The sequence below is a fragment of the Balaenoptera musculus genome, chromosome 20, assembly GCF_009873245.2.
Source record: "Balaenoptera musculus isolate JJ_BM4_2016_0621 chromosome 20, mBalMus1.pri.v3, whole genome shotgun sequence".
In the NCBI taxonomy this organism is placed as follows: Eukaryota; Metazoa; Chordata; class Mammalia; order Artiodactyla; family Balaenopteridae; genus Balaenoptera; species Balaenoptera musculus.
In genome coordinates, this window is record NC_045804.1 from 10,000,034 (window position 1) to 10,022,014 (window position 21,981).

Here is a 21,981-nt window from a genome sequence, read left to right on the forward strand (position 1 = left end):
TTTACCCAAATCTTTTAACAATTTTATTAAGGTATAATTTACCTTGGAATTTACCAATTTAAAGTGCACAAGAAGACAGGATTAACATTTGTAAAGAAACTGATCTCATTTTCTTTCACGCAGTTCTGAGACGACTTTGGGAAATTTCCTTTTGCTAGTGAATCGCAGGCGTGAGTGGCAGGCAGGCACGAGTCACTGCGAGTCCAGTGTACAGCGGTTACTTAAAGACACAGTCAAGAGCCGATTTTCCGTGCCTTCCTGCTCTGTGTGCAGCTAGCTCCTCATCCTGTTCCCGCCTCAGCCCCATGCGCTCTGGCTCCCCCCCCAACCCCCCCGGAACTGTACTCACAGGATCGCCAAGAACACATCTTCCTTGTTGCTCGGCCCGTGGACACGCTCAACCTTCTTACTTGACCTCCTGCAGAGTCTGACAGAAGGGACGAAGGAGGATGGGCACACTGCCCCTTGACCCCATGCTCCCCTGGTGTCCTCCACCAGTGTAGGCCTCCCTTCCTCACCAGTCCCTTCCTTCTGTGCGCCTGAGGCTTCTTCTTAGAACTTCTTAGGGCCCCGCGTGTCCTGCAGAATGATCTCATTCTTTCCTGCAGACTCGTCAGACACCCTGATGACACCTGGACCAGTCTAGACCTCTCGCCAGGGCCCACCTCACTACCAGTCTTCCAGCACCTCCAACAAAATGGGTGAGCAGGTGCTAAGGAAGAGACAGGTAATTTTCTACTCCCCTCTGTGAATGGATTCACTTACTGTTCACGACAGCTCTGTGAAGTAGCTCCATTATCATCGTCCTTTCACAGTTGAGGAAGTCGAAGGACAGAGAGGTTAGATTATCTACCCACGGTCATACCACTGGGAAGTTCAGAGCCAGGACTGGAAGCTGGGAGTGACTCAGAGCCTATATATTGTTTCTTTAGGTAAGAAGTGGATTTATTCAGAGAGGAACACACCCCACAAACAGAGTGTGGGCCATTTCAGAAGGCGAGAGTAGGCTCAGAGCCTATATTCTTTTTCCTTTTTTTTTAGTATTTATTTATTCATTTCTTTGGCTGTGCTGGGTCTTAGTTGCGGCACGCAGCATCTTTGTTGCTGAGTGCAGGATCTTAGTTGCGTTATGTGGGATCTAGTTCCCTGACCAGGGATCGAACCTGGGCCCCCTGCATTGGGAGCGTAGAGTCTTAAGCACTGGACCACCAGGGAAGTCCCAGAGCCTATATTCTTAACCACTCTGACCAAAAGAGCATCTTCAGACTTGGGGGAAAAGTTGGACTGGATGATTCGGTTTCCAAAAAGTCTCCTCGTCTGCAAAGGTCCATGGGTCCCTATCCTGTGAACTCCCACAGCACATCAGCCGTCCTGGGTCAAGAAGGCTTCTGGCTTGTTCCTTGCCAGGACCCCCTCTTCACCCCCACAGGGAGCGCACCCTTCACTGAGCCCCTGTGTGAATCAGCTCTCATATCCCCTGGGGCAGCGCCAAAAGCCAACACAGACCAGGAGACAAAGAGAATACACTTTATTGTTTCCAAAACAATGGCTCCAGTAGGAAGGAACACAATCATTATGCTTACAGCAGCGAATACGGGGGGGGGGGGGGGGGGGGGGGGTCGGTAAAGGCTAGCTTTAAAACATTTGAAAATCACTGTGTGAAAATGGTGCTTCTGGGCACCTGAGTCTTGGATCTCAACTCAGTGACTGTCCCCAGTCCTCCAATCTTCCTAATTCCATCTTTGTATTTTTAATATCACACAGCCCTGATGTCATTCATGGATGTTTATCAAGGAGGTGTGTCAGGGAGCCCAGCTGGGCAGTCAGAAAAGACTTGGGCCTTCAGACTGTGTCCAGTGGGAGCTGAGTTCTAGAGAAACATGTCACGTTCCAAGATTTGTTTTCTGTTCTTTTGCTATTTGTTTTACAGTGGAAGAAACAGACAACCGGCACAAGAATGAGGGATCCTTCCTGGGTTCCCTCCAAGTATCTGTATTAAAGTTTCAAAGTGGGAAAAGTCTGTGAGACAGGGGGTCCACACAGTAACAGCCAGAGCCTAAAACACAGCCCTTCCCGGCCATCACGAACCCTACATTCTCCTGAGGGGTGAGGTAGCTTCTGGGCGAGGGGCGCCGTGGGCTGATGGCCAACGGCCCTTCTAGGCTCTGGTTCTGGCTGACCTCTGTCCCAAACCCTCCGCCTTTACCCTGGAGCGTGGAGAAGAGGCCACAGGTACTGAGACACAGCAAGGTTTCTGTGAAGAGTTTCCAGGAAGAAGAGGCTGAGGAGAAATAAAAGGCTAGGACAGAAACCACAGGGCCAGGCAGGCCTCGTCCACAGCCTCCAGGGTAAGGGAGCCCCAGTGCCTAGGGCAGGGTGTAGGCTCGCCAGAACCCAGGGCCCCACTTGACTCAGGAAATACAAATTCAAGTCATTCATGGAAGTCTTTAAAAGGAATGGCAATTTCTGATAATTGCTAGAAAACAGCAATATATCCTTATCCTTATCTTTGTATCCTTTGACCAAGGACTTAGAAACGCTTGAAAACTTGCCTGACCAACTTGTAACTGCTTAATTACCATTTCCTTCACTGCTGGGAATGAATTTGTTAACTACAAGACTTTGTTCTGATAAGACTTGCCAATTCCATTTTATAAGAAAGGAAATTACTTTAATTAATATAAGTTAATAATGAAAACTTCAAAGTACTACACAGCTGCAGAATTTTCCTGAAGGCAGAAAACGGGGTCAGTCACTTGAATGGAGAAGTTTGATGGGGGGGCAGATGGTGGGCCTGCGTCCCCTCTTGCAGCACTTTGGGCACCTGCAGCGTTCCCGGAGGCCTGCCCTCGTTCTCACAGCCCTGTGATGTCCTGTAGCAGGACAGGTTCTTTTCCAGGGGTCTGGAGGTGTGGGTTTAATGCCCGAGGTTCACGAGGAAGGAAGAGAAGGGGGCGGCCCAGGAGCACCTAACTGGCAGGCCTGCTTCAGACTCACTGCTGTGTTCCCAGAGGGGGCACAGTGCTTGACACACAGTAGGAGCTCAAGAAATATTTATTGAACAAAAGAAGAAATGGAGAGAAAAGAAAGGTAGGTCAGATGGGAGAAAGGGCTGAATCAGAGGATGGGCCCCAAATTAAGATGCCTGCAATGACTAGCTTATACCACCAGATGGCAGTGCAGGGAAATGTCCAGCCTGCAGTCCCAGGACGCCCGCCCCTTCCCCTCTGAGAAGCCACATCTCAGGCTGGGACTGAGCTCCCGATTCTGGAAATCTCTAAACCAGGCATACACCTCAGAGTTCCGAGGAAAGAAAAAAAAAAAAAAAAAAGCAAAACTAAACATCACATAAAAGTGCAGTCCTCGGGTTTTTATAAAATTTGAGTCCTGACGTAGCTGAAAACCATCCACCCCCCCAGCCTTGCTCATCGTCTTGATTTTTCCCAGTTTAAATGAACTCTATGCCCTCATACTTCACACTCCCGATCTTGGTCTCGGGCAGGAGGAAGCGTCCGTCGAGCGTGAAGGCCATGACGTAGGTGGCGATCTGGCCGCTGTCCTCCTCGGACTTGAGGGCCACGATGATCTGGTCATCGGTGTTGGGGATGAACTTGAAGGAGGAGAAGCCGTGCGTGGGGACCACCTCCCCCACGTGCCGGACGGAGATGTCGCCGAAGTCCTGGGCGGCACTCAGCAGCAGGTTGGTGCCCCTGCGCTCGTCGTCCTTCTCGCTGTAGCGCTCATGGCTGGCGCGGCGCGGCAGGAAGAACCAGCGCTGCAGTGTGTCGCTCCAGCAGGCAGACTCGTGGATGAGGTAGCCTGGGGACACACAGACCGGTCACCGCCCGCCCTCCCCAGAGCCAGGGCGGCCTCGCCCCTGCACGCAGACCCGCGAGCGGCCCGGTGCCGGAGGCAGCGTCTCCGTCATCTTTTCTTTAGGTTTCCATGTGCTTTTGTTCCCATCTGTCCAGAGTGATTGAGCCCGGGACAGCAGGACAGAGCCCGCGGGGCCGCGCTGAGTCTCAGCTGCGCCACCTCTCTGGCCACCCTTCCTCACCAGCTTCCCCAGCGCTGCCGAGTAGCCGTGGCTGCGAGGTCTGTCTGTATTTCGCCTCCTTGGTGCTACTCAAGTGGCGCAAAAGAGAGCACCAGGGGAAGAGGCACGAGGAACACGCAGGTCCGATCTGTGAAGATGGATCAGGGTGGGTGGGGAGAGGCTGCCTCGAAGCAGAAAAGTATGGGAAGTGGGCCTATCTGGGCGTGAAGCCACGTCCTCAGCCACATGCCCCAGGCCTAGAGGTGACCGGGCCGCTCTAAGCACCACCACTCCCCACTACAAACCAGGACTCTTGGAAACGAGGGCAAAGAAGCAAAGCTCTGTGCACCTGCTCCCACCACGTCAGATGCGAGGCCTGACCCCAGGGTGGCGGCCGGGAGGACGCTGTAGACGGGGCTGCTGTCTGAGCCGGCCGGGCCGTCTGTCTGGGTGAGTCGGGGTGAGAGAAAAAATGTCTCATTGGCCCCTGAGCCCAGTGGCCTGGTGGGAGCAACCGTCAGAGACAGCCGAACCATCAAACAAGCAGGAAGCGAAGCCCATGCTCGGCAAGCAACACGCATGCTCGCAGCCACCCGTCTGCGCAGCGCCCGCTTGCGGGCCCGGCTCTCACCTGGCGGCCGGATCCCAGCAGCGGCCCGCAGGGCGTTGTAGCTGGACACCCAGTTCTCGTGGTCCACGCTGCCCCTGCAGCCCACCACCTTCACCCACTCCGGGTTCTCGTTCAGCACCTCCCCCGTGGCGGTGGTCCATTCCTTGCCCAGGCCGCCCACATACAGATGCTCGTCCTTCACAGCCAGCCACTCGGCTTTGAAGCCTGGGGACAGGGAGACAGGGGGCGGGCCTGAGGCGACGGCCAGTCCTCTGCTGGCCTGGCTCCGTGTGTCTCGTCAGGCAAGAGCAGAGAGCCCTCTGGGTCCGCAGCCTTGGGTGTCAGAGGTCACTCGGGGCGGCGACAAGAGAGCAGAGGCCAGGCCAGCCTGCTGGGAGCTCCACCCCAGAGGGTAGGCGGTTGGGATCCTCTCCTTAGCGCTGACTCCACGGCGTTCACGGGGCGCAGACGGGCGCCACCTCTGCCTGCTGCCTCCCCCTTCTCTCTCCCGGCCCTCCAGAGCCCCCGCATCTTCCTCCCAAACTCACCCCAGAAACCCTGCTGGGACCACCTGCCTCACAACCCACGTGAACCCTCCTGCGCCCTGCACAGCCAGAAAGGCCCACCTTCCACTCACAAATCTCCGCGGACCCCAAGCTCCCTGTTTCTCGAGCTGTCAGCCCCGACTCAGACTACACCCAATCCTAGGAAAGTGTAGGGAAGTGTCAGTCACACAGAACGCGCCTGCGGTCCTTGAGGCCACACTTGACACATTCCTGAGTCAACTATGTGCCAGCGGCCAGAGCTAAGTGGGGCTTGGCATGGGGGCTCACGGTAGCCACGCCAAACAGGGTGTTTGTTTCCTTAGACGGATTTACTTACTATGAGCCTAGTTTTGAAGGCTGTGTGGGTGCTTTGTTCTTCTAGCATATTCTCACCTGTTCCTACACCGTGTTCTAAACTGTGCTTGCTTCCCAAATGTTTTGCAAACTTCCTGCCAGCCCGAGGAGCGGGGGCTGCAACCCTCCCTGCTAGATGCTTCTCTGCAGGCGGCTCTGGATGACGGACCACAGGGCAACCCTGAGCTCCCTTTATCCCGTTTTCCTCCCGATCCAAGGGGCAAACAGAACAACTGGATGGTGCCCTACACGCCCTGACAGCCTGAGGCAGGAAGCGGACAACAAACGTTTTCAATAAAACGGTGGCTGAGACAGTCCTGCCAACCTGCCCAGCCCTGGGCAAACATGGGAGAGATTTTTATCACCAGGAGAGGGGGAGGAAGAGGGGGAGGGGGAGGGCCTGGCAGCGGGCCCAGTGAGTTAATGTGATTCCCCCTTTGACCTCAGGTGCCTGCCGTGGAGTTTGGCTTTCTAGAAGGTGCGAACCCACCCGAGGGCACAGGCACGCGCAGAAGTTGGTGTCAACTCTCCTGCCGCCCTGCCCGAAGGCTCTGGGCACGCAGGCTCCCTCTCGCAGCTCTCCTACCCGCCTGCTGGCAAACAGCAGAGCAGTGGGGCACAGCCGATGCCAGAGGTCAGATGCCACTCAAGGGGTGGGGGGCGGTCACTGCTGCTCACACAGACCTTCCTTCTGCTGGGTTTTCGGAAAGGAGACGTTTGCTTTTTAATAAAGTCTTGGTTCAAAATGAGAAAATCTGATGCCCCAGCTTTAAAGGTGAGGCATGTGGAGGGTGCAGTCCCAGCATGCTCTCAAGATGCCGTTTAGGACGCAGAAAGGAGCTGGTTCCTGGGGCAGTGAGAGCAGCAGCGGCGGAGCCCAGCCCTCCTCCTGAGAGGCCCGCCTCCCCCGCAGGCCCCCAGCAGAAGCTCGCACTCCTGGACGCAGCTTTGGTCTGAGGTCTCGGAGGCTTCCAATCACGCCCTGGGGGCCGCAGGTCAGAGGCAGGGAGGAGACTAGATCTCCCTGACGTCCCCTCCCTCCGGACCCGTGACTGCTTCACTGCACACGTGTGCAAACCAAGCCAGCTGAGGGTGACCCAGGACCTGTCCTCTAGCACCGCAACGAGCCCAGAGGACAGATGGCCCGACTGACCTTTCCCCACGGTTCCGTCGCCGTCGGACAGGATCACCCAGGGCACAGCCTTGGAGCCTTCAATCTGGTAGACAACGCCCGTCCGGTCATCCACGGAGTAGAGCTTCCCATTGAAGACAATCAGATCCGACAGCTCCATGCCCCGCCCCTTTTCCGCCAGGTGGGACTCCAGGACCTCACGGCCTTGGTCCCACTCCACGGCCACCCTATCCCCACTGTCCGACAGGGTCAGATAGCCCTTCTTCAGGTAACTGACCCAGGTGTTTTCCTCTTGGGCCCTTGACTCCGTGTCCAGGTCGGCAATGACAGCGATCCTGTACCGAGTCCCGCCCGGTGTCCTCTGGGGGGCTGACAGGGGGTAGGTGTCATTGTACCGGTCAGCGGGTGTCTGGCCGAGCCTCCAGTTGTGGGCATTGGGCACGGGGGGCCGGCCAGGAGGAGGGCGGTGGGCGTAGAGCAGCCAGAGGACGGCGGCACCCACGAAGGAGGGCAGGATCACCTTCCAGCGGGGGCGGAAGCGGGGGTCTGCGGCCTTGGTCATGGACGCCAGCACGGGAAGGCCCCCCACGCTGATCCGGAGGGAGTGCATAGACTCATTCCATTCCAGGGGGTCGGAGGGCTGGACGGGCATCAGACTGAAGGGCAGGCGGGACCTGCAACCCAGGGGGAAAGGAGAGAGGTCAGCGACCTGCCAGGCACAGCGCTTCCCACTTATGTGAGGGCACACAGTCTGAGGCCGCCTCAACCAGGGTAAACAGCACTGCCGCGACTCTGTGCCATTACTACTTCCTTGGCTTAAGTAAACCCCGACTCTAGCAGTATCTGTGTTTACTCTTATTCAGCAAGAAGAAAAGTCTTTCCAAAGCAATGTTATTCCATCTCCTCTATCCCAGCTAGCAAGACAGAAAGCTCGGTGAGAGAAGGTTCCGTGTAGGCTGGTGCTTTGCAATCTTGCGGGAGGGGCAGCACGTGCTGGGGGGTGGGGTGGGGGTCGGGCAGGACAGGGTAACAGAGAGAGTACAGGTCTGTATTTTAATCCAAGGTCACCTCAGCCGAGAAGCCCTCCCTGACGGCTCTGCTCCCAACGGCACCCTCCATCCCCTTCCTTGGCATCTGTCACCACCTGACATCATGTTATAGTTATCAGTTTGTTCACCTGTGTCCCCAGCTCCTAGAACAGTGCACAGTGCAGACGCGTGCTCATTGAGTGAGCTTTTACTTCCTCCCGGGTTAGGTTTCTGTAATATTCAAATGTAAGTATAAAACACATTCAATCCAAACAAAAATAGTTCTGGTTTTGGCAACCTCCGTCCCCTGGCATCTTTCTGTAATGCAAATGGTCGAGGGACCAGAGTCTGATGGACCCTCGCCGCCTGGAGCCCAGCGTGTCAGCGAGTCAGCTCCGAGGACAGCGTGGCTCGCCACAGCCCATTCCCTGGTCGCAGCTCGAGGCACAGCTCCAGAGCTGGTTGTAGCGGCCAGGAACAGCAGCTCTTGTCCCCAGCACAGACCACGCAGCTCAGCGAGGCCACAGCGGCACCAGGCCGGCGCTGTCTCCGGGGCGGAATCAGCAGAACGCCAGCCCTCGGCCGCTCTCAGTCTCGGCCTTCAGCTGTAACTCAGTAGGTCTCAGCCTGAGAAACTTCCCTCGGGCCATGGAGCATTTTTGCCTTGGCCCCCAAAACAACCATCGGTGTGACTTTCCGTGCAGATGCTCCTCCCTCCACCAGGCAGCAGCTGGGAAGGGTGTGGGGACTCACGGGGATTTGGTGGCTCTGTGCCACCCCCGACCCTTTGCCCCCAAATGCAGAGCATGCGGCCCTGCTCCTAGGATGGAAAATCACGGCAACAGGTCCACATGGAAACCAGGCCTTCCCCTTCCCTTGCTTTTTGGACACTCTTAGGTTTCGGCCACAGGGTCAAGTGCAGAAAAGTGACTTCTAAGGAGGAAGCAAGACGCGTGGGGCCCTGCAGAACGGCCTCGGAGTCTTCCTCTCCTTCCCTGGGCACTGGCCCCCGGCTCCCCTCCTGGGAGAGGGCTCCCTCCTCCCCCAGGAAGCAGCCCCCCAAGTTGCCATGGAGCCGCAAGCTGGTCGCTGAGGACTCCGCGGGAGAAACAGGAGTCCCAGCCCCTCCTCTGGTCTCACCAAACCCAGGCTTCAAAAGCACAACCAGGCCAAAGCTGCCCTGTGTCCACGTCCAGCCCAGTGTCACCACTGAGCTCTCAATTCCTGCATCTCACCTCCTAGTCAGAATTCTGCCTGGATTTCTAACATGCATTCGCTCACAAATCCTCCCCCCCAGGAACAGAGGTGGTGATGGAGGACGGCCATAATTGCAGTTGCCCTGGTCAAAACCTTCATTGAAACCTTGGGAGATGGAACTTTCCACCTGAACATACTTTGACAGTAAGTTATGAACCACCACCACCTCGAAAAGCCTAGGCACAGCCCTGGTTCCCCTCCGCAGCACCTGCTCCGCCAGCAGGCCCTAGCAATCCGGCCACCCGTCTCCTCCCCGTCGGCTCCCATCTGCTCTCACGGCCCCTTCTCACCGCAACCACACAGGCCGCCCTCCAGCCCCTGCTGCCACTCCCCTCCCTGACAGCCACTGGTGCCCCGCGGCCAGCGACACCTGCTATTCAAGCCAGTCCCTCTGGCCACGTCATTCCCTGCTCCGTGAGCAAACCCTCGCTACTTACACGACCCCTGCCAGCCCTCAACCCTCCCCAGCGACTGGCCACGCCAGTCTCCCTTCTGCCCCGACGCACCAGCCCTCGTCCCCCAGACAGGGCTTGCCGTCCTCCCGCCCCGGCTCCTGGCTCTTGGCTGTCTCGCTTTCACCTCCTCAGAAGGACTTCCCTGCCCACCCTCTACCCCACAGCATCCAGTGCTGAAGGAGTGAAAAATACACCCACTTCCTGAGCAGCCCCTCAGCGCCTTGCCCCTGAGCCCCACCTTGGTTACACGCAAGCCCATGGCCCTGGATCCAGCCCCTGATGGTCGAGCTGCCCCCTGGTCACAGAGCTGCCGGCACAGTGGACACAGTGTCTGCCAGTGAAGGTGTGTCACCACTGTGATGTGGCATCCTCACTGCCCCCGGCCAACTCTCTCTCCATTCCTGAGTCACTATCCTCACTGTCACCAGTGATCTTGTCCCATCTCCTGCCCACTGGCTCCCAGCAGAGAATCTGAGGCCACCGTCAGCAGCCAGGGGCTGGTGGAGCCCGCCCGGCCACCCAGCCCTGGTCCGGGTGGAGGGCCTCCTCCTGCTGTTCAGGCTCAGTTCAGCCACGCCTGCCCTTCTGGTTCCTTCTCACAGTCTGTACTTGTCCAGATCTCCTATCCGAGTCACCGTTCCATCTCCAGATTACACTCTCAGGTACACTGAAAGCGCTCAGTATGTTAATGGATGAACGGTGAATCCATGAATCTACGAATGAATGGAGAGCCCGCCCCCACCCTGTGACACCTCTGCTCCTCCCCACCTCACCATCCTGGAACAGCGTTCACTCTCCCGTCCATGCCAGGGTCTGCCCGTGCCCCCAGAGATGACCCACCGACAGGCCTGCTCCTGGGGCCCAGCCCCGAGATCCCAGCCCGTAGGGTGTCTTGTTGCACCTCCTGCTGGCAGGCACGGGGATGTGAGTTGTGACCTGTCTGTGGTCCTCCTCCTGCCTGTCTCTTCTCTGCCCCCAAGGCTGGCTCCTTCCCTGCCACCCACCTCTTCTCCTGAATCCACACCTTCCGAGCCTGAATCTTCCCCCAGAATCCAGGCTAGGAGCCCAGCTGCCGAGCTTCCTGTGCCCGGAGCAGGTTCCCCTCAGAAGTGTACTGCTGGCTGAGGGCACTCCCAGCGCTCAGGGGCCATCCTCAGTCAAAATCACTCGCTTCCTCACATCCAGGCAGGTGCCAGGTCCCCTCACCCGTCAGTACCCCAGCTCTGGATTCCCACCCCCACGGCCTCTGCCCTGGTTCTGTCTCACCTTGGCCTCCTGATGACCCAGGCCATCCGGGTCCAACCTGAGTTCTGCCACTTACCGGCCGCATGACCTCAGACAAGTGCCCTGGCTTCTCTGGGCCTCCATCTCTCCACGTGTGGAATGCGTATGTGACGTGCTGGCTTCCCAGCGCCACGGCCGCTGGCTCAGATGCTGTAGGCCTTGGCGCTGACTGCCTGCCGCTGGCTGGCTGCTTTGTTCCTCACTTTACTAGCACCTTCGCCCACCTGCTGGGGGGGTGTGGCTTTGCAGGCAAAGCTGGCATAGGTGCCGGCCCATCCCTGTAAGCACCAGGCATGGCTGCAGAGTCGGTGACCTGGACAGCCTGCAAAGCTGAGAATATCCACGCTCTTTCCCCCCCAGGAACAGATCCCCAGGCTAGACCCTCCCCAATCCATCCTCCACACAACTGACAGAAAGATTTTCCTAAAAAGTGAAACTTTACTAGCCCCCAACGCCTTCCTGCTAAAGGACAAGCTCCTTAGCCTGCAGGGAAAGCCTCATCGCCTCGCGTGTGCTCCCCACGCACAGCATGTTGTCTGCGATCCCATGATCCAGCTGCCGAACCCCTGCACGGGATGCCTTCTCCACCGGCCACACGGAACCACCTAGAAGTCCCTGGCTGTCCCATGAGAGTCATGCCTCCGCTGTCCCTTCCCCCTCCTGCCCTGCATCTATGGTGAAGTGCCCTTCCCCCACCAGTAAGCGTCCCTCCTGCGGTGGGGGGGGGGGCTGACACTGGTCCCAGAGGCACCCAGGCCGAATCCAAGAACCTGTGACTGTCCCCTTCTACAGCAACAGAGACTCTACAGATGAGAGCAAGTCAAAGACCTTGCGATGGGGAGATCATCCAGGTGGGCCACAAATGCGATGTGTCCTCACGGAAGGGAGACAGAGGGAGATTCGATGACTAAGAAGAGGACCACAGCCAAGAAATGCGGGGGACCCCCAGAAGCTGGAAAGAGGAGAGGACGGATTGCCCCCTGGCGCCTTCGGCGGGAGCGTGGCCTTGCCCACACCATGATTTCAGCCCAGTGAAATGACATTCAAATGGACTTCTGGCCTCCAGAACTACAAGGGCACATGTGTTGTTTTCAGCCAACAAGTTTGTGGTGATCTCTCAGGGCAGCCCTAGAAACCAACGCACCCCCGACGTGCCTGCTGCGCCTCTGTGTGAGGCCTCTCTCTGGGCAGGGGCTCTGCCATCTGTCTGGCTGCGATCCGGTCCACAGCCTCCCGACTCGACTCTGAGCCCAGGAGCGAAGGGGCTCTGCTCAGTCAGGTTGGCTCTCAAGACCTAAGGACACCTGGGGTTCGATCACCTTTCGTTAAATAAACAATCATTCAACTGCTCTCAGTGACAGAAGAACTCAGGCTGCCTTCCAGAAAATCCCTTTAGCTTCACCACTGGATCAAAGGCCAACCCTGGTCTCCATCCCTCCTTTAGGATTCCAAGGAATTACTTTTATTTTGTGGAAAAGACAGTTTACAATCACATGAGTTTTCACGCCATGCCAAGGTCTGCTGGTTTATCACCTAAAACTGATGGTGAGCTGCCTGTGGTGTCTTGCTGCTGGAGGTCTGGTGCCAAGCGAGAGCTTGCATTTTCATTAAAAAACCAAACCAAACCAAACCACAAGAACCAAGAGAAACGAGCCACTGCAGGTGAAAGGTGAGATGGACAAAGCCGTTCCCAGTAGGGCCCGGCTGAGGCTTCTCCCCCTGCCCACGCGCCTCCAAACACTAAGCAGTTCAAATGTCTGCTTTAGTGTAACAAGAAGTTTGTCAGTCCCACCACGTGCAGCATAATGGGCTGATTTTATATAACCCGGGAAACTGGAACCAAGTTGCTGCAGTAAAAAGTCACAGGCTCTTTGACCAGCCAGGCTCGCCTGTCCAGGGGGCCTGCAGCCAAGTCCTCTCCTGCTCAGAAACCCCAGGGGACTGCACCCCTGCTGGCTTCCTTCTCCATCGCCAGCCCCACTGCAACATCCACAGAAAGGAGTCGCTGGTTGCCAAGGGGCAACAACCACCCAGGAGGCTCGAGTCCTAATTTCCTCCCCGGTCCCCTCTCTTTAGGGCGGGTACCAAGAACGGCTCGCTGACACTCACGCTTTTCCGGTTTCTGTCGAACCAAAACTTCCTTAGAAAACAGGCCTGAAACAGCCAGGTGTGGCATTGGGGTCTGTCCACTTGCCAGTGGGTTCCCAGGCCCAAGGAAGGCGGTACGACCTCTTCCTGCATGTCCATCCAGGGTGACGCCACCTCCCCACCCCAGAAGCAGGAGCCCCTCCGAGGTCTGGTTACGGTTAAGAACGAGGACGGGCTCCGACACCCCTACCTCCACAGGCCATCCTTGGGCCTTTCGCCACTGGACTTAGCAGGGCTCAGACAAAAGCGGGCGGCAACTCTGGACACAGCTGAGGGCCTCTTTCTGTAGCTTCCTTTAGGAACACGGGTGTGACAGGTGGCAGGGCAAATAGGTTTAACGACAGCTGCCAGGGCAAAACTCCTCCCCTTCAGGATCTAGGGAGGCAGGAAGCGACAGGAGGCCCCTCCCAGCTCCCTGTCGCCCAGAGCGGTGGCCACTCTCCTCCCAGCCTCTCACTCCTGCAGAGCAGCTGCCTTCCCTTCCCTGCCTGGGTCTCTGATCTGAACGGTCCCGGAGAGCGCAGACGCATCCAGACAGCAGGCGGGCCTCAGAGTTCCCGCTCTGCTCACTGCCCAAGGGCACTTCCTGGTTAGAAAGCTAACACATATATACGGAATCTAAGGAAAAAAAAAAAAAAAAAAAAAGGTCATGAAGAACCTAGTGGCAAGACGGGAATAAAGACACAGACCTACTAGAGAATGGACTTGAGGATATGGGGAGGGGGAAGGGTAAGCTGTGACAAAGTGAGAGAGTGGCACGGACATATATACACTACGAAACGTAAAATGGATAGCTAGTGGGAAGCAACTGCATAGCACAGGGAGATCAGCTCAGTGCTTTGTGACCACCTAGAGGGGTGGGAGAGGGAGGGTGGGAGGGAGGGAGATGCAAGAGGGAAGAGATATGGGAACATATGTACATGTATAACTGATTCACTTTGTTATAAAGCAGAAACTAACACACCATTGTAAAGCAATTATACTCCAATAAAGATGCTAAAAAAAAAAAAAAAAGAGCTAATCCCGTCGACATCACTGACTCTTCAGGGCGGCCAAGACAGAGGCCAAGGGCTTCAAAGCCGCAGCGAGACAGCGTCTCAAAGGACGCGGATGATGTGTCTCAGCTCCTTGAGAATGTGACCTGATTCATGGCATTCTTCTGTTCTGGACTCGCCAAGGCTTACTATTTTGTACTTAAAAAGTCCATTTCAAATTTGGACAGGGTGGGCAGCATTAGGAAACCAGGGAGGAAGGAAAAGGTCCCAGTAGTCCAATATGTCCTTTAGGGACTCCTGAGGTCAGGGCTGACTCTGGGTGCTACCTAACTCTGCACCTCCCCTGACTCCTCTCTTTCTCTGCAAACAGGCATTCACAACTGCTTACTGAATCCAGTTAAATACACTTTGAGATAACATAGTTTTCAGCCCTCTGTCTTGCTTTGAAGTCACTACCCAAGAGGAGTGAATGTGTTTTCTGCTGCTGCTGTAACAAATCACCGCAGACTCAGCAGCTTAAACACCACAAACTTATTTTACAGTCTTGCAGGACAGAAGTCTGACGTGGGTCTCACTAAAATCAAGGGCTCTGTCCCCTCCTGAGGGGCTGGTGGAGAATCTGCTTCCTGGCCTTTTCCAGCTTCTCACGGCCGTCCACATTTCATGGCCCCCTCCTCCACCTTCAAAGCCGGCAATACTGCATCTCTCTAGCCTTCCTGCCATCATTTCCCTCTGAAGTTCTCCTGTCTCCCTCTTCCACTTTTAAAGACCCTGTGATTACACCGGGACCACCTGAATAATCCAGGATGATTTCCCTATCTAAAGGTTGCCGGTTAACAAGCTTAATTCTATCTGCTACCTTAATCTCCCTTCGTCACGTGATATATTTGTAGATTCTGGGGGGGGTCAGGATGTGGACACCTTGGGGGGGCATTATTCTGCCAACCACAAGGAGGGAGACAGGGAAAGAACCTCCGGCTTTTCCCAAGGGGCAGGGCCATTCACACACGGCTCTGTCTCTGGGGCAGGCGGCAGTGTCAAGATCATCCACAGTTTGCAGTTATCCCATCACAGTAGGGCTGCGTGAGCTTCAGTTGTATCGTTAATGTCATACTTGGAGGATTTTTAGCAAAAAGTTATCTTCCCAGTTGGAAGTGAGGTCCCAAACAAAACCACACATCATTGGGGTTGCTTCCCAGAGAGCCCACAAATATGGGGACACAATCACCCCACGATCGACCTGAATCGGGGCTTGCTCCCACAGTGGAGGTGCACCTGCAAGAACCCAGCTTCTCCCCCACTCTTCTCAGTGGCCAGCGTCACTGGGATTCATTCAACCCTTGGGACCCCTTGGAGCCCTTGTGGGCGGGCTCCGGCCTCACCCTCGCTCTCACACCGCCAGTAACCGCAGCTGCATCTGGTCTGGCCCCGGCTGCACACTGCCGTCTGGATCCCTACTCCGGCCTCATTCCCCACGACCCATTCTGCCGGCAGAGCACGAATGGAAGTAGGGCTCTGCTTCAGAACCTGGAGCTGTGAGTTCCGCTTAATGACTGGACTTACTACAGAGAAACAAGTAGGATTCAAAAAAAAAAAAAAGTGTAGAAAAAGAGAAAACCGAACATCTTCCCAAACAGATTTCTCTGTTACCAGGATTTTTTCCTAATTGATCACCTTGGTCTAATGAAAAGGGAAATCAACATAAAAGTCCTTAAAGATCAAGATGAAAGTTTTAGAGTCCCCTAATGTTGGCATTTAATGAGATCTTTCCAGGAATCTCCACAGTCCAGAGTGTTACTGGAGGGAAAAGAATAATCACTGTCTTTTTTTTTTTTTTTTTCCAGTGTCCTAGGTACCACTCCACAAACGTCTGAACAAGAAAGAAATGACTTCCTTATCATAGTGCAGAGTCATTTCAGGACTCTGGACCACATTCCCAGAGCTGAGATACTCTTGTTTTTGAAGGAGAAAACACTAGGGCATTTATCCACCTACCCCCCACACAGCTGCCATGAGGATGGCCACGTCGCTGCCTGGGAAGTCCCAAGACTCAGATGAAAGGGGTGTGTGTCTGCGGCAGCCTGCAAGTGCTCACCTCAAAGGCCACGTTCAGGGAGTGGGGTGGACACAGCCGCTCCTCCTGCACCCTGGGTCCCTCCTCCCTGCCTCTGTGGCTCGGGAATGCCTGGCACATGCACAGGGTGCCGTCAGACTGGCATGTAAAAAATCCCTCAAGTACCAACGGCTTAAAGTCTATGACGCTGCTGTGGGCTATGAAAAAAAGGTGTGTACTACATTTGGGGAACATCTTTAGGGGGAAGATAGGAGACTTTCAGCTAACAGAAGGTATCAAACGATCAGATCATATGGTGGCACAAAGTGTACTTGCACGCACGGGATTTCCTCCACCACCCTGTGACGTCACAGTGCCTTCTGTGAGCAGATGAGAAATTTGGATGAGAAAAAGAGTGAGAAGACAGAGAATCCTGTCCCCAGACCACTGCAGTGGCCTCGTGACAGCTCCTGAACAAATCTACACTTCCCCTGAGTCCTCTCCCGAAGACACTCTCAGGACGCAGCCCCTACCAAGTGCAGAGGGAGGGGCTGGCCAGTCAGTGTGCCTCTCAGGCCGAATAGAGGGCTCATTGAGGCCGGCAGGGAGGGGTCCCCCGGGGAGGCTGCTGGCTGCTCTGGGAGGCGCCCCACCATGCCCACAGGCTCAGGCTGGGCTGTTCCACTGAGAGGCCTGTGGGGTGGGGCTGGGGGCTGGAGGAGGGCCCACAGCCTAATCCAGGAAGATCTTTCTCAATCAAGCTCCTCAAAGGGAGAGGAGGGAGAGGCTGCAGAGACCCGCCCCCCCACCCCCCGGCTCCTGAAGGACTGCAGCACTGGCTTCCTTTTCATGGACCCCCTGTGACCCCACGCTTTGGTCAAGTTTTGGTCCTTACACTGAAGAGCCAGCAAGATTCAGTCGACATCAGGAGATGCGCGCTCCCAAACCTACACTCTGTTGAGAACGTGGTAGGAAAAGACGTCAAGCACATACCCCAAGACAGGCAGGCAAAATGGAGCAAGAGTGCTGAGGGACACTGGTCTCCTGGGGGACACTCAGGTGCCTGGGAAAAGATGTGCCTGGCAGACAGAAGAGTGAGCGCAGGTGTAGGTGCCTGCCAAGCCTAGGGACATGAGGGCAAGGGAAAGGCACCAAGCGACAAGGATGGGCAAGAGGTGCCTGTCCCAGGGATGGTGCCCATCCAGGCCAGATGGAGGCTGGGAGGAGGGGAGAGGGGAGGACGCACAGTTTGGGTGCAAAAGGAAGAAAAGTGCTGAAGGGAAGGAGAGGAAGGCCTGCTGGGGTGGGGAAGGCTGGCCTGCTGCAGGTATGACAAAGTGCCTGTCAGAGAGGGGAGGGCTCCCTAACCGGTTAGGAGAGGCCCTGCATAGGTCAGAGGAGCAGCAGTGAAATCACAGGGGGCAGGAGAGGGTTGTTCTCAAGGATAGTTAAGCGTCAGGAAGGGAATGCATCCTTCAGGGTCAGAGGGGGTGATGTCCCACCCTAGTCAGAGCGGGGAGGTGTCCACAAGTCGGGGGTTGGGGCGGGGCGGGGGGAGTCTTGCAAGTCTGAGAGGGAGGATTCCTGCAGTCAGAAAGGGTAGGAGTCCTGCAGTCAGAAAGGGTAGGAGTCCTGCAGTCAGAGGGAGCAGGAGTCTCCCAGGTCAGAAGGGGTTGGAGTGCTGCCGTCAGACGGGGTAGGTATCTCATAAGTCAGAGGCGGGAGGTGTCCCGCAAGTCAGAGGAAATAAGAGTCTTACAAGTCAGAGGGAGGAGGTGTCCGCCACCAGTCGGGAGAAGAGGACAGTTTCTCAGAGTCAGAGGGAGGCGTCCCACCCCAGTCAGGGCGCAGAGGCCCCGCTCAGTCAGATGGGGAGGGAGCCTGCGGGGCCGGGGTCGGAGGCGGCGGCGGGCGCCGGCGGCCGCGGGCAGGCCGTCACTCACCCGGTGCGGGCTGGCTCCGGGGCCCGCGGGCGGCGGGGCCTCGCTGCTGGCAGTGCCGGGACCTAGCGAGCGGCCGACTTCCGCCCGGCGCGCTCGCCCCGCCTCCGGGCAACACGCTCCCGGCAGCCTCTGCTCTGCGGCTGCGCGTCGGACGCCGAGCCGCCTGCTGGGAATTGTAGTTTTTGCTGCTCAGCGAGCGGGTCCGGGAGGAGGAGCCGCCGGCCAGGGGATAGACCGGAGAGAGGGGCGCTGGAGTCTGCGCTGCCCACCCGCTGGCCATCTCCTCCGCGTTATTCCGGAACGTTGGCCAAGGCAAAATGGGAAGGGAGTGGGATGAAGGCTATGAGGAAGGGGTTATCATTCCTCGAGCTGAGATTATAGGACCCCTCGCTTGGAGGCAGAGAAGCGTGGGCCCCTTTGTGCCACCCTCATTCTCAGAGAGCCCCTCTCCTTGGCTCTTCTAATCGGCCACATCGGAACGTTGATCCGTTTCCAAAGCAAAGATCAGATCTACAGGCTGTACTGTCCTGGGAGGTGGAGGGTCCTGGGGATGGGGTGGAGGTTTCGCTGCCCCTGGTTGGCAATCAACGAATCCTCTCCCAAATCAGGGTCTCTGATTCATCTCGTTTTGCCAGTCTCCTCCCCAGCCCCCGAGCTGTTTTAATGGAAGTGTTAAAAGGTATCCTGGCCCTTCACCCCCCAAGTCCTGAAATGTGCCTATTTTAGAAATCCTGAAAAAACCTGGTAGCAGTGGCGCGTCACCCAAGAGCTTGGCTAGGAGGGTGCCTCAGTGCTCTGCAGGTCTGCACCTGATTCAGCCTTTCGGTGCCTGCAAAGAGCCTCGTGTCCCCCGAGAGCTTACAGATGCACAAGGGGAAAATGTAAATTATATAAATGGTGCACAGTGAAAAATAACCCCCGGTCCCGTTCTGCATTCCCTGACCAGAGGCAATCACTATTACTAGTTTCTTGTGGTTATTCCTAGAGGTATTTTATGACACACAAACTAATCATAAACACATATATTAAATTACCTTATAAAAAAAATGGAAATGTGCTGAACATGGTTCTGCATTTTTTGGGGGGGGGAACCTTCTTGAATTCATTTGTTCCATACACCATATATACTGTTATTATTGTAAATTCTTCAAATCTTTTATTTATTAAGATATCTAAATCTATATATGCCTCCCAGCTTAAGAAATAAAACCTTAGCCCTGTTATCCTGAAAGCTCTTTTGGTACTCCTCCCTCTTCCCAATTCACTCCCACCCCAGCAGGTAACCACAATCTTGAATGTTGTGTTAATAATCATTCTCCTGCTTTATTTTATAATTTTAGCAAATAGGTATGTATCCCTAAACAACATATATACCTATTATAACTTTTACAACAATGAAATAAAACTCTATGCAGTGGATGAAAGATCATGTCGCTCCAGAGATATTATCAGGTGTATTAATTTTGCCCACTGATGGCATTAAATGTCTTTTCATTGCCTGATTATTGAGAGTTTGTGTTTCTTTCTTATATTTTTTGGTCGTTTCTATTTCTTCTTCTGGAGATGCCCCAATATCTCTGTGCTCCTTTTAGGAAAGAATCCATCTTCCCCCATTGATATGTATGCAATGCCAGTTTTGTCATACATCAAGTTTCCATATACACATGGGTCTGTCTGGGGGCTTTCTGTTGTACTGGTATAATTTCTCATAGTAGCTCCAATATCACTGTCCTCATCATTACCTCTTTATAATAAGCCTTCATATGTTGCAGGACAATTCCCCACTCCCTCCCACTACATCCCACCCACCCCAGCCTTTTAGGATTTTGAATGGGATTGCTTTGAATCTGTAGATTAATTGGGAGAGAATTGAGATTTTTATGGTGATGAGTCTTCTACCCACGAGCATGGTTTGCCTTTTCCATTTACCGAGGTCTTCTTTAATGTCTTTCAATAAGGTTTGTAATTTTTCACTTCACGTTAATGCTTGTTCCATATCATTATATAGAGAGCTGCTTCATTCCCTAAAGAGCCGCGTGGTATTCCACTGTGTGGATGTCCTGTAATTTCTTTTACCAGACCCCTAATGATGTCCTTTTAGGCTATCTATGATCTTTCTACATTACAGTGATGTTTCCGGGCATATCCCAGAACTTCCTTATTTGAGCACAATTATAAGTATATCTGTAGGATAAATTCCTAGAAGAAAAATGATTAGATCAAAGGGGCCTTGCATCCTCTGGTGAATAGACCCTGCCTTCACGGGAGGCTGTGGCATGGAATTGCCTTCCTCCCAGTCTACAATCATGTACAACCAGGTTTTCCTTCTGAGTTTCATTGTCCTTGTCTTCTTTGCATCCTAGGAGACTTCACCGTGACCTTCTCCTGGAAATTCTCTCCTCCTTTTGTTTCTGCATAAAAGACTAAAAATTCTTCACTTTAATTGTTCATTCATGTGTCTACTTACTCATTCACTCATTCATTTCAGAGTGAAATGCCTAGAATCGTGCAGTCCACCAGGGGGCCCTCCTATTTTGTACATCAAGTAAAGTAGTATTACCTAACCGGTCCGTCTAGGACTATCTCTGTGTAACTGAAAGTGCTGGAAAGGAATTCCCAAAATAGGGGAGTAAATGTTGAGAGATGGAGAAACCGAGGCATGGGGCATTTAATGGCTTGATTAGAGTCGGAAAGCATATAAAGGGCAAAAGTAAGACGGTGAGTGTATTTTCCGATCCCCGACCTCCCATCTTGGCCTGGAGTCCAGAGGGCAGTCTTCCTTATAGTGAGAGTATCTTCTCCAGGTGTGAGGATCACAGCAGATTAGCCTGTTCCATCCTTGCAGCTGCCAGTCTGATTCCCACCTGCCCCCAACCCTTCCAGAACACCAGCAGCGCCATCCAGGAGCAATGAGGGTGGGCCAGCGGCCAGGGAGGCTGGGTCTGGCTGCCAAGTTTCCATCTCAGCTCCTTTTCCAACTCTCCATGGAGGCTCTCCACCCCCATCCCTTGGCAGTGGGACGCCACCATCCGAGCCTGCCTGTCACTACCCTTTGGAAGGGAATTCAGAAGTTTGCAATACCAGTCTCTGCCCTTGAGAGTGGGATGGCTGGGCAGCCTGGCCCAAAATAGCCGGGAGAGACAGAATGTTAGGGCCTCAGGGGGAAAAATCACAGCGCCGCTAATGACAGGCTGTGCTTATCTGGAACCGAGCGCCTTGCCGACGTTAACCGAGGTCATGTAGTTTTTTTCCGAGGATGAGAAAACAAGCAGAGTGAGCACAGTGACATGCCCAGGGAGAGAGAAGGAATTGCCAAACCAGGGAGTGCACAGAATGTGCTGTGTCTGGGCAGGGATTCCAGGGAATGTGCCCCCCTCCCAGCACCATGAGCCGCTGGGTTTTACATCCCATGAGCTGCCCTTGTCTGAGAATGTGGAGCCACTTGGGCATGAATGTTCAGGAAGACTTTAGGAGTTTGGCTCAGACATCCTAGTACAGGAGGTGTGAGCTCCTAGGGAATTCCAGGGTGGGTGTGGCCTACGGCTCTTCTGGGAACTTAAGAGACCTCTTTGGGGTGGGAGGGCTCATCATTCTGGTTGGCCTTGGCCTCTGACCCATCACAGGGCTGATGAAATCTCCCCCAGTCACTGCTGCTGGCTTATGGGTTCTAATTCGTTAATTTTGGTTTTTCACCATGACTCTTGTCCTAGAGCTGACCCAGACTGGCTGACGGGAAGATATTTGCTGAACTGAGAACATTCCGCCCTGGTTGCTGGGGGCGGGTGGCTTTGGCCACGATGGAGAGAATCAAGCATTGCCAAATCTTTCCTACTTACCATTTTAAAGCAGTAAGGAAGTACCTGACAAAGGGCATCAGGGCCCTGGCCAGCTCCATTTGCGTGACATAATATTTCTTTTATTGAGAGATGACTTTGCTTTCTTTGGGAGCCTAGCCTTGCGAATCTTTGCCCAGTTGCCTGTTGGCTTGAGTTGTGGGCCCTGGTGGCACTACCCAACATGTACTCAGACTTCAGTTCCCATTCTCTGGAACTTCCCTCACCTCTGAGACTTCTCTTTCTCATGAATATCTTGGGAAACCCCAGGCTCTTGTTGCCACATTTAATATCAACACCCCCTAACC

General features: G+C 54.8%; 1 protein-coding gene across 2 annotated transcripts; it reads right to left on the reverse strand.

The window, feature by feature from the left end:
- Positions 1-1,513: 1,513 nt before the first annotated feature.
- Positions 1,514-17,946, reverse strand: CANT1 (calcium activated nucleotidase 1). Of its 2 annotated transcripts, XM_036837970.1 has the most exons (4): positions 17,841-17,946; positions 6,699-7,351; positions 4,668-4,871; positions 1,514-3,819 (listed from the first exon to the last, which is right to left on the reverse strand). In XM_036837970.1, the coding sequence occupies exons 2-4, from the start codon at positions 7,327-7,329 to the stop codon at positions 3,449-3,451; spliced, it is 1,206 nt and encodes a 401-aa protein (XP_036693865.1). In that variant the 5' UTR covers positions 7,330-7,351; positions 17,841-17,946; the 3' UTR covers positions 1,514-3,448. The 2 variants fall into 2 exon arrangements, with proteins under 2 accessions (XP_036693865.1, XP_036693866.1); XM_036837971.1 differs by lacking the exon at positions 4,668-4,871.
- Positions 17,947-21,981: the final 4,035 nt, after the last annotated feature.

What these genes read in the sequence shown, in the direction of transcription:
- CANT1 (XM_036837970.1), bottom strand. Translation starts at nt 7,329, where the DNA reads ATGCCCGTCCAGCCCTCCGACCCCCTGGAATGGAATGAGTCTATGCAC. An exon ending in CGACGGAACCGTGGGGAAAG is followed by an intron (nt 4,872 to 6,698) that starts GTCAGTCGGGCC and finishes CCCTGTCCCCAG; the next exon opens with GCTTCAAAGCCGAGTGGCTG. An exon ending in TGCTGGGATCCGGCCGCCAG is followed by an intron (nt 3,820 to 4,667) that starts GTGAGAGCCGGG and finishes GTGTGTCCCCAG; the next exon opens with GCTACCTCATCCACGAGTCT.